The sequence below is a fragment of the Nerophis lumbriciformis genome, linkage group LG06 (assembly GCF_033978685.3).
Source record: "Nerophis lumbriciformis linkage group LG06, RoL_Nlum_v2.1, whole genome shotgun sequence".
In the NCBI taxonomy this organism is placed as follows: domain Eukaryota; kingdom Metazoa; phylum Chordata; class Actinopteri; order Syngnathiformes; family Syngnathidae; genus Nerophis; species Nerophis lumbriciformis.
In genome coordinates, this window is record NC_084553.2 from 29525539 (window position 1) to 29537833 (window position 12295).

A 12295-nucleotide genomic window follows, 5' to 3' on the forward strand; every position below is an offset into this window, starting at 1 on the left:
GAGGGAGAGAAACCGATTAGCCTCTAGAGCACGAGCCCTCTGTAAACAGTGGCATCGTCTCAAGGTTCAAGATGGAGTTCTCTATAGAACATTTAAAGAGCCCTCTACTAGACATACAAGGTACCAGTTTGTCTTACCGGCTGCCCTGAAAGTCAAGGCTCTCTCTGGTGTACATGACCTCGCAGGACATCAGGGACAGGCCAGGACCCTGCACCTTGCCAGGCAGCGTTTTTTCTGGCCGCACATGGAAAGAGACATTAAAGACTATGTGAAATGCTGCCAACGATGTATCCTAGCAAAAAGCCCTGAACCAGCTGCCCGGGCTCCCCTGGAGAGCATCTGCACCACTGCACCCATGGAGTTGGTGTGTATCGATTTTTGGAGTGCTGAAGATAACAAATAGAGGTCAGTGGATGTTTTGGTCATAACAGACCACTATACTAAGCTGGCTCATGCTTTCCCCTGTGTAAACCAGACGGCGAAACAGGTTGCAAAGAAGCTGTGGGACAATGTATTTTGCATATATGGTTTTCCAGAGCGGATACATTCAGATCAGGGAGCCAATTTCGAAAGCAAACTCATCTCAGAACTCCTCAGTCTCACAGGGGTGGCAAAGTCACACACAACCGCATACCATCCAATGGGAAACGGGCAGACTGAAAGATTCAATAGGACGCTAGGCAGTATGTTACGCTCCTTACCCCTGGCAGCTAAACAACACTGGGCACAACAGATACAGACACTGACTTTTGCCTACAATGCCACCGTGCATGAGACAACTGGGTACGCCCCATTCTACTTGATGTTCGGTCGAGTCCCTAGACTCCCGGTGGACATGGTTTTCAAGCAGGTCTTGAAGGATACCAGTGTGGTTGACTACAACACCTACGCCAGCAAACTGATGACAAGCCTTCATGAAGCTGCTAATATCGCTCAACAACATACGAGGAAAGAACAGCAACATCAAGCCGATGGCTATAACAAAAAGATTCGAGGCACCTGTCTGAATGTTGGGGACAGAGTTCTGCTCGCCAACAAAGCAGAGAGAGGAAAAAGGAAGTTGGCGGACAAGTGGGAACCCTCAATCTATACAGTTATAGATCGCAATCCCCAAAACCACATCTACAAAGTTCAGGATGAGAGTGGGAAGACCAAGGTGGTACATCGGAACCTGATTTTGGACGTGAGCTTTTTACCAATCCCTGAACAAACCAGTGCAGAACCAGTGCCAGGTACCTCAGATGAGATCAGTGAGTTTCGGCCTCAGCCACTTGATACCTCGAGTGATGTGGCGGATGAAAATCCAGAGGACCACATCTGCTCATGGGTGTGCAAGTCATCTGATGCTGACTGTGAGTCATCAGGAGAGGACAGGGAGTCAGAAGAGGAGGATGAGACAACGTGTTCCCCAATCAGAGACTCTGATCGGATGTCACTTGGAAGTTCTGAAGCTGACCCTGCAGGCAGTGGAAGCATAGGACAAAGAGAGGAGATCTTACCTCCAAGAGACTTGCCTGGTTCTAGTCTGATTCCCAAGTCCCCTTTAACCAATGAGCAGAATGACCCTTTAACCAGTCTTCCTGACATAAGTGACACAAGACTTTGTGACATCATGCCCACAACAGTGAATGATAGTCAGGCACCTACACAAGATTCAGGGCACGAGAGACATGTTGTCAGAACACGTACAGGCAGGGTAGTTAAGGCAGTTAATAGACTGATAGAGAATATGGTGCAGAAACCACTACCAAAGGGTATACAAAGGTTCAGAAGAAAGTCCCAGTCTTTGATGACTTTGTTTTAAAGTAGAACAATAGAGGCATAGCCTGTTTTTTTTGTAGTATTTTTCAGTAAAAGTACTCTTTTGGTCTAATGTGGGAAATGTTCTCATTGGTGGAATTGTGTACCAAGATTTTATGTGATGTACAAGGCATCATATTAACTAGGAGAGGCAGTAGCCTGATCAACTAGTGTTCTCTCTGAACTTATTATATAAGTAGCTTATAAGCTGGTTTAAGGACTTAGATTCCAGGGGACATCTTGGTTTGAGTGAATTTTGAACATTGTATCCCTTTCATCATTTTCGATTATTGAATACAGTACTCTCCATATGTTCAGGATTTTGGAGAAATTAAGGAGGGGTGAATGTAACAGATAGAAAAAGGAAACAGAATATTTTGGTATTTTGTTATTTTATATTCGTATTAATTTCACCAAAATCCATCACATGATGTGTCTTAGTTTCTTTTTACTTTAAATATGGATTATCAGTAATATAATTCAAGTTTTTGTGGATTTATTTTTGTATTTCTTTTATATTTACAAATCTGAGCTTTTATTTTGAAAGTTTGAGGATATGACGGTGCGTAGCTTCCTTTTCCTGCAAGTCTGCGCTGTCCCTCACTGGGAGAGGTATGTTGTTTTGCTCTGGGATTAACAAATTATATTTCTTGAGTTTAAATGCAAAATTAACGGAAGAATGTTGATGTGCAAAAGTTTCGAGATGTGTTTATGGAGGTCTTTGTGTAGTGGCGTGTTTTAAAGAGCCATTTTGAGCGAGAGAAGGAGAGTTTGTTTCACCGAGACTTTTCTCTGTATATGCGTGAGTGAGTGAGCACGTGCGTGCGTGTGCGTGTGTGTGGGGGTCCTCCATGTTAGCCTACATGCTCAATGTATTTTATTTCTTGTGTGTGTTAGGAGTTATGTGGAGAGGAGATGACCATTGCACTCACTTTGTGTTTCATGTCACCGTCATGCAGGTATGTGTGTGTTTGGCCGCCATGTTAGAAATGTTTTGGTTACTTTACTGTATGGGGAAATGTAGTAGTGAGTGCAAGTCTGCGCTGTCCCTCACTGGGAGAGGAGTTATGTGGAGAGGAGATGACCATTGCACTCACTTTGTGTTTCATGTCACCGTCATGCAGGAATAAAAGTGAATGTGAGAAGTTGAACCAGCCCCGTGTCCCATGTCATTGAATGAACGCAGAGTACTACACACACAACAGCGTAGTCGGGATCCTGCAGACCCGTCCCGGCTACACAACCAGCTGCCACTTCAGCTGCGCCATTTCTACATATAGCTTCAAAAGTAAAACAACGAAAACCCAAAATAATTAGTAATAATATTACATATTGCGCACATACGACGGTGAGACGACAGGTCTACTGGCAGATGACACTATAGTTCAGTTCAAAACTTAGGAGACCAACATTTTTGCAGAAAATTCCTAAAAACACAACAGTGCTCCTGTTGTACAGATGGACCTGGACCAGTGTAAACACATTTGAAGATTTGACAATTTAACCTCCTAAAAGCCAGCGAACAATTGCATGTTGCATAGCAGGGCTATTTTCTTTCGTAATGTTAAACTAATAAAATAATTAGACCAACAACAAATGTCAGCTGCAGAGGATTCGGTTCTCCAAATGAGAATAATAGTTTAGTTGAATAGCCCTGGTGTACATATTCCTCCACAGATCCATCCACTATTACAGCAGCATAGTGAAGCCTGGTTCTCATTGAGACACATGTCATGAGTTCCGCAAAAACCACCTGGCCGAAAGCAGCTTCCATTAGTCCTTGTGAAGTTAATGTGCGTCAGCAGGCCTATCGGGATTCACACTCGTGTCAGCAGTGTGCTGATCTGCTCTTACTGCTCATGTTCCTTCCAAAAAGACAATGCCACAAAAAGGAGTACTTTGGTTAACTCAGACGTCAACTCCAACCACCACTCCCAAAATATAAATATGGTTCTTGGAGGGACGAGAACAAAAATGTTCTGTCTTTACTTCTCAGAGTCTGTTTGTCTGAATAGGACTTTAAATATAACTGCACTTGTAAATACAGCCATCCACCCACTATCATAATTAGTGACTATGAATTACAGAAGGGAAAAAAGAGCCTTCACTGGTTTGTGTAATACCATGATAACATAAGGCTTTAACAAGAAACAGTGCACGTCAAAAGAAGTCCAGATACAGTTAAAGAACATTATTTTAGAATTAAGGCTGCTCAAAATACACAGGCATGCAAACATGGTATACCATTCATCACCGCTGTCGAAGCCTGACCAACAGAAGCACATCAGCTTTAAAGGGCAACTACACTTTTTCTGGAATTTTGCCTATCATTCACAATCCTTATTTGAGACAAGAACTACTGTCTTTCTCTTTTTGGTGTAGTCTAAATTAATAGCACAAGACGGCTAACAATGTAGATAATGGGATTAATCTATTCTGCCTATAAAGCTCTCTAAAAAAAATGTTGAAACGCCAACAATGCACCATTATATGCCGTGACATGCATATTAACCAAGTATTAGCGACAGTTATTGTACGAGCTAACGCAGAGGAACTACTTTTAGCAACACGGTAAGTAAAAGTTTGTTCTAGATTATAAACAATTTCTCTCACCTGTACAGTAGAAGGCTGTGGCCATAAGCCGAGAAATTGGTCAACTTTGAAATTCAACTCAGAACCGAAGACATCGCTACAATGACTCAGCAAAATATCAATTTTCTCCCAGCATTTTTTTTTAACCCTAGGAGTGAGGATTATGAATAATTTATCATAAAAACAGGAACACAAGTTTTGTGCTGAATGACATAAACATCCCATCGGTCGGACATTGTACAGTAAGTAATTGTTTTATTATGTATTTCTTGTTTAGCACTAATATATACTGCTACATGATGCTAAGCGTTTCACAATAGCATGATCTGCTTAGCACCCAACTTCTAAAACTTGTAGTTCATCTTCCGTATAGTCAGGCTCAAAAATATATGGTTCTGGATCATCATTTGTCCCAAAGTTATCATTCTCGGCTTTCATGAAGTCTGCCTTAATTAGTAATGATTGTTATTGTTGATGTTGGAAATAGCGCAAAAAAAGTTCCGGCAATGCTTAAAACACATAATTACATGGTATTATAAATATGCCTGTTACCACATTACATACATACTTACAACATGTATAAAAAAAAAACATTGGTGGAGGTTTTTTGTTGTTTTTTATAGGGCTTTATAGGCCAAATAGATCAAATTCTCATTGCCTGCATTGTTAGCCGCCTCTTGCTAGTGAGTTTTTAAGATTTACAATGCGTAAAAAAGAGAAATACCTATGTGTTATTGTCTCACAGGGATTGTGATATATAGGAGGGGGGGAAAAGTGCCATGCACCTTGAAAGGGAAAAGCTGGTATTTCAAACATTCAAGAACGGCTTACATATTTCAACTCTTAAGAGTAACAGACCAACTTTTACGCAGTCCACCAACAGTCCTAAAAAAATATGTCACAAGCTCGTCACTTTCCAGTCTTTTTTGCCTGGGAACCGAACATTTCCCAGAGCCCTTAAGGAACCACTGGGCAAAAGGCAAGGGCTTTCAAAGACTATAAACTCACCACCGGCTGATTTGGCAGCAGCGAGGCTCAGGCTGACATTTGTCTTGGCAAGAGCTGTGAGTGCCAACGTGAATGCAGATAGCTCACTGACATCAGCAACATGGGAAAAGTGACCTGAGGGTATTATCTACAATGTTAATTTCATTTGGCTCACTGAGACCGCATATTAATGACATAGAACTGGCAGGGAAGCTAATTTGCAATGCTCCAGCTGGGAATGTTTGGTTAGAGGGCACTCCTTAACAAATACGTCGTAAATGACTAGTTTCTATTAGAAAATGCTGTGCTGACGTCCGGACATACTGTCCATACTTACATATACCGTAGAATGAAAGCATGTATTTATTATACAAATAAGTAGCAAAAATAAAGGAATGACCTTGAGCACGTCGAATTAGTTTTTTGTTATTATTTTCCCACTTGTCCTCATTAGGGTCATGGGTGAGCTATGGCCCATCCAGCTGGCTTCAGATCAGAGGCAGGGTACACGCTGGACTGGTCGCCAGCCAACCCCAGGGCACATATTTTACAAACAACCATTCATACTCATGGACAATTTAGGCTTCCAAAATAATTCCACATGCATGTTTTTGGAATCTGGGAGGAAGCTCAACTACCAGGAGAAAACCCACACACGTACAATAAGAACATGCAATTTCCACATAGATATGCCTCACCATGGATTCGAACCCTCAAACACCTGACTGCAGGGCCGACATCCTTACCACCAGGTCAACGTGCAGCCTAACCAAATCGTAAAAAATCGGAAAAAACACACACCACTAAATTTGGAGTGTCTGTTCCAGTGACTAAAGCTAAAGCGGGGCTAAGATGATTTTCTTCTGACCTATGAATGATGTTACAACATTGGATAGTCGTGTTAGACTTTGACTTAGACTTAGACTTCCTTTTATTGTCATTCAAATTTGAACTTTACAGTACAGATAAGAACAAAATTTTGTTGCATTAGCTCGTTGCAGTGCAGAATAAAAGAGCAATATAAATAAATGGATTACTGTACAGATAAATATATTGCACTTTTTCATATGCATCCACGTTTATGGATGTATGTTATACTGTCTTTATATTCCAGCGAGTTAATCCATTTTTGGCGGGAATTGAGGGAATTATTTTGATTTGTTCAAGAGTCTTATGGCCTGAGGGAAGAAGCTGTTACAGAACCTGGAGGTTCTGCTACGGAGGCTGAGGAACCTCTTTCTGGAGTCCAGCAGTGAAAACAGTCCTTGGTGGGGTTGGGAAGAGTCTCTACAGATTTTCTGAGCTCTGGTCAGGCAGCGGCTTTTTGCACTTTCCTGGATAGAAGGAAGAGGAGTCCTGATGATCTTTTCCACCGTCCTCATCACTCTCTGCAGAGATTTCCAGTCTGAGGCACTGCAGGCTCCAGTCCAGACAGAGATGCATTTGGTCAGTAGGCTCTCTGTAGTGCCCCTGTAGACAATGTTAAACAATGCCAATGCATTCGATCATAAAGCAAGTGGTTTTAGATGCCCCTGAAAGCTGGGTTTTGCAGTTTTTCTTAACAAGGGGTAATTTGTGATGTCACATTGTAACAGACGCACCTATGTGGGTGTTCTGTGTGCTCTCAGCCATCCCCCTCCTCTCTGTTTCAAGCTGCTGTGCCAATGCCAAGACTGTTGGCTGTGGCCTGGAGCCTCCCCTGTCATGCTATGACGTGTACAAAATAAATATTTCCCTGGTATTTGTCCCCGACACTTTACATGAGACTGTTTTGTCAACATAGACCAGGACCAAGTTGGCTTAAGCGCAAAACGACTGCTGCTAAAAGACGCTGCCATTGCAATTTTACTACTCAGTCAATTTATCGATGCTGTAACTGTTTATTTTGTGCAAAAGTGGTCGTCCGTGTAACTTTACTGTACTTATATTTACTTTTCAATTGAGCTGTTTGTCTAACCAAACAAAACTACTGGCATGCGCACTTTATCGTTGATATGCAACATGCTATTGTTGCGTTTGTGTACTCACTCGGTTGGCTGCGTTATGTTTTTCTTACTGTTCCACCAAGGGCTCGGATGCAGGTCGCCAGCATGAGGGCGCGAGCGTACTGACTACCGAGCTAAAAGCCTGGGCTGCCAACTCGACAGCCAACAATGCTCTTGAAGTTGTCAGGGAGTGAGGTTTACCAACGCACCACACTGGCTGGCCTCCATTACACTCCATGAAGTTTATTTTCGAACGTGTCTGAAAAAAGAATAGCAGTGATGCTTGTTTCCAAGATATATATTTCAACATGGACAGGGTGGGGTTAATTTCCATCTAAAACGCCTCTCCAAAATAATTGTTTTGCATGCATACTCAAAAAGTGTTTAAAATTTGACCTTGGAGTTAAATTCAAACCCAAGCATATCCAGTACGTATTATCTAGGCCGCCAGCAAATGTTTTAAATGTAAATTAAATCATTATAGGTGCCTGTGGAAGACCCTTGCTTCCGGGTGAGTTCTCAGGACCATCAACGGACGACATCGTCGGGAGCAGGTTTAGACTTCTTTATTTTTCAATATAAGAAAGTCTTTTGCTCGCCGCTTTTCAGCTCCGGCTCCACCTGCTGCTCGATCCGCTTCCCGCTTTTCACCCGGCCGCGTCTCCGTCTTCGTCGTCTCGCCCTCGCTCTCGCTCTCGCTGTGGACTGTGCTCCGCGTCTTGCCTCTGGCTCTCCACCTCTCCTCTCGTCTCTCTCGGCTGTCACCCTTTTATACACAGACAGATTATCTGATTGTGCCCAGCTGCCCGACCCACGCACCTGTAGTCCATTTGGACGCGGGTCTGCAGGCCACGCCTCCTCGCTGCCATCTTGGAGCGGGCCCCGGTGTCGGACCGCCGGCCCCGCCTCTCCACAGTGCCATTTAACTGTTTTAGATTTGTTATTTCTCTGTGCTCTATGTTTTTTTAAACTGATCAATGTCTTTGGTGCATGCCATGGTGACAATGGTGGTCAACCTTAACCTAAGGTGAACAAAACTGCACCAGAGATTGTTCGCAAGTGGACCAAGTTCTGTTATTAAAATCAACACTTGATCTAACTACAACAGCATCAGAATTCATCTTATCCAAACTAATTAAATCAAGTGTAATGACACTCTAGAGTAGCACGGTGGTACAGGGGTTAGTATGTGTGCCTCACAATACGAAAGGTCCTTGGTTCGATCCTGGTTTCGGGATCTCTCTGTGTGGAGTTTGCATGTTCTCCCCATGACTGCGTGGGTTCCCTCCGGGTACTCCGGCTTCCTCCCACCTTCAAAGACATGCACCTGGGGATAGGTTGATTGGCAACACTAAATTGGCCCTAGTGTGTGAATGTGAGTGTGAATGCTGTCTGTCTATCTGTGTTGGCCCTGTGATGAGGTGGCGACTTGTCCAGGGTGTACCCAGTCTTCCGCCCGAATGCAGCTGAGATAGGCTCCAGCACCCCCCGCAACCCTGATAGGGACAAGCGGTAGAATTTGGATGGATGGAAAGACACTCTAAGGCATGGGTGTCAAACTCTGGCCCACGGGCCAAATCTGGCCCGCCGTGTAATTTAACACTAGAGCTGGCCCGCCGATCATATACAGCGGCGGTGCCGCGGTACACCGCTAATTCTCATACTTGCCAAACCTCCCGGCAGACTCCCAAATTTCAGTGCCCCTCACAAGAATTGTAACGTCCACTTTTCGCCCAGTCCATCAAGTGCTGCTATTCCGCGACGCTACAAGGTGTGTGTGCGTGTGTGTGTGTGTGTGTGTGTGTGTGTGTGTGTGTGTGTGTGTGTGTGTGTGTGTGTGTGTGTGTGTGTGTGTGTGTGTGTGTGGAGGGGGGGTTGGAGGTAGCGGGGGTGTATATTGTAGCGTCCAGGTGTTGTGCCACTTAAAGTTTCCAGGTGCAAGATTGAATCTATGTGAAAAAGTTATTTAATAAGACTCCAAAAGTGCAAATACAACAATGTTCGTGTTGGAGGAGTTGTGAATGAATGAAATATGAAATCCGTGCTGCAGTCTGCAGGTGTACCTAATGTTGTGGCCTAGCAGCGACTGCAGCACGGATTTCATATTTCATTCATTCACAACTCCTCCAACACGAACATTATTGTTTTTGCACTTTTGGCTTTTTATTAAATAACTTTTTCAAATAGATTCAATCTTGCACGTGGAAACTTTAAGTGTGGCCTTTAGTTGATACAACACTCCCGTCAGGGGGTGCATTCTACACCGGGGGTGCGTTATCCGGCACAAGACCTGAAGTGTCAGTGCTGCAAAGGGTTCTGGGTATTTGTGCTGTTGTGTTTATGTTGTGTTACTGTGCAGATGTTCTCCCAAAATGTGTTTGTCATTCTTGTTTGGTGTGGTTCACAGTGTGGCGTATATTTCTAACAATGTTAAAGTTGCTTATACGGGCACTCTCAGTGTAAACTGTATCGCTGTTGATGAAGTATGCGTTGCATTTACGTGTGTGAGCGTACAGGAGCCGCTCAAATCTTGAGACTGGGCGGGCACGTTGTTAGAAGGGATGAAAAGCGGACGTGACGTCAGCTCGTAGAGGACGTTAAAAACAATGCCTGTAAGGCACGCCCCCAAGACTGTGGAATACGAGAAATAATGACTGATGAACACCTTCGTTCGATAATGAGGGATGCTTCAGCTCAAAGCCTGAGCCCTGACATTAATGAACTAGCATCCAAGAAAAGATGGCAGGTATCTGGCTTGGGCACATCAGATTAGATCAGTGTGTTGCAAACTGAGCCGTTTAAAGTCCTGAATGGTTGGTTTATTCATTATTTTATTTTCAAATTTATTAGTCTGTGGAAAAAGTTAATGTTGATATTTACCTCAGAAGGCTGCAAATAGAAAAGAGGCATTCAATTTTTATTTAAATTGTATTTGATATGCCATTGATATTTTTTAATTTTTATTATTATTATTTGAAACTCGATTTTGCATGTCACTATAAAGTTATATAAGCCTTGCTTGTTCAATATTTAATGCAAAACTTGTTTGGGTCCCTATTAAATGTCAATGTGGCCCGCGGCTTTGTTCAGTTTTAAATTTTGTCCCACTCTGTATTTGAGTTTGACACCCCTGATCTAAGGCCATTTCTGTGAAGAACTCGGGTTGAATGATACCCCTGAATAAGGTGTGCAAAACATTTGAGAATAAAAAATTCAGATATCTGTGTCAATTGTTTTGGTGAACCCAAACTCATATAAAGAATACAATTTTCTAACTGTTGGCAGCAAGAAAGCTATATATATATAGCTCTATTGTCATTACAACTAGTTGCCAACACTCTTTTGGAATCAAGCCACTCTCTATAGATACTTAGAGGGGCTGCTTGCAACACTTGTTGAGGGTGCTAACTTTCCAAAGTGTTGTAAGCATTGTGAAAAATATAAACATTTAAAGCTATCCAGTGGTGGTTTTTATTATTTGTTTGGTTTGACAAAATATAACTTTGAGCAATTTGCAAATAGCCCCTTTAACATTGCGTGCGTGTAACAAAGATAACACATAACGCAAAGGAATAGGACAACAGTTGTTTAACTTCAGCGTCATGCACCTCTATACATCCTTTGCAATAATTTACATTACAGCAGTGAGTGTTGTTATATAACCTCTCCAGCCTCATTCTAAAGTGGTCTTCCTCTACACGTGTGATGAATGCATCCCATCTGTGTTCTGTTCTCTATTGGGTGTCCTGCAATTAATGTTAACAGCATTAAGCTGAGGGTTGGCAGTTACAGGTATTGTTTTTTTCTTCCAGATGAGGAGGGTCAAATTATGTGAGCCTAGTTTTCCACCTACTCATAAGAAGCGTCTGATGGATGCAGTGGTAGCTGGAGGGAATGTTTAGACCCCTCTCCAAGACGTAGCATGTGCTGTGCAGGGCTTGACATACTGTAGAAGGCTTATGTAACATTGACAAAAACACTCAGTGGAACAAACACTTTAACTAATTCAAAATTTAGAGCTTAATGATCAGTTGTATTTGACACTCTAGTCTTTTCTAGATGGACAATAGTTGTGCATTCGGCATTTTTAGTAAGGCCTATTGTATTCAACCAACAAGGTCTGAAGATTGATCAATGTGGAACACCAGATAGATTTAGTAGATGTATAGCGAACAATGTGTTTGTGTTTACTATATAGTATAAAGGTGAATGTCGAGATATGTGTTATCAATACTGGAGCATGAGTGTGGAAACTTAAACCTTGTTGTAGGATGGGGTCAGTCCCCTGTCTTTGATCTTTATTTTGCTTGTGTTTAACTTGTCTTTCTGTCTTCTGGGTTTTACTGGTGTTCACTATGTACTAGAGCAAATCCTTTGAGTATTCTGCTATTTCCACTAACAATAACAGTCGCTCTTAGTTGTTTATGTCGGTTGAACATTTCCATTGGTTTTATTGCTTCACTGAGACAAAAGTGGTGTCCAACTCTCTGCTCATTGGCTTCATACGCTCCCAAAAAGAGAAAATAGTCAACAAAGAAGGTTCAAAAGAATCATCCGACCATGATGAGCCAGTGATAATGTGCCGGCTCCTCTGAGGGATGCTAGGAAACAAAAATTTGTTGTTTTTGTATCGTTTTTGTTTTGTTAGGAGGAACAAGATATATTTAGACTACTTTGATCACAGTGGATTTATGTAACTTTTTAAGACAACGACAGCCATTATCAACTTAATGGAAAATATTGATCCTTTGATCAAAGTTATGTGGAACACAGGAACCAATGTACTTCAACTTGTATCTCTAATCAGCCCTGCCTATTGAAATGCATTGAAATTAATTTAATCTGTGCTTGGGATCCTACAAAACATCACAATGTATACATGTAACATGCATTTAAAAAAAAAAAATGTGTGTAGATAATAAATATTGTTT

The 12295-nt window shown here is 42.2% G+C and overlaps 1 protein-coding gene across 2 annotated transcripts; it reads left to right on the forward strand.

Annotated features, from left to right (window-relative positions):
* Window positions 1-471: 471 nt before the first annotated feature.
* Window positions 472-7034, forward strand: LOC140678847 (uncharacterized). Of its 2 annotated transcripts, none has more exons than XM_072913323.1 (2): window positions 472-2759; window positions 6547-7034. In XM_072913323.1, exon 1 carries the CDS (start codon window positions 641-643, stop codon window positions 1802-1804), a length of 1164 nt encoding a protein of 387 aa, XP_072769424.1. In that variant the 5' UTR covers window positions 472-640; the 3' UTR covers window positions 1805-2759; window positions 6547-7034. The 2 variants fall into 2 exon arrangements, with proteins under 2 accessions (XP_072769424.1, XP_072769425.1); XM_072913324.1 differs by lacking the exon at window positions 6547-7034 and adding an exon at window positions 2925-2949.
* Window positions 7035-12295: the final 5261 nt, after the last annotated feature.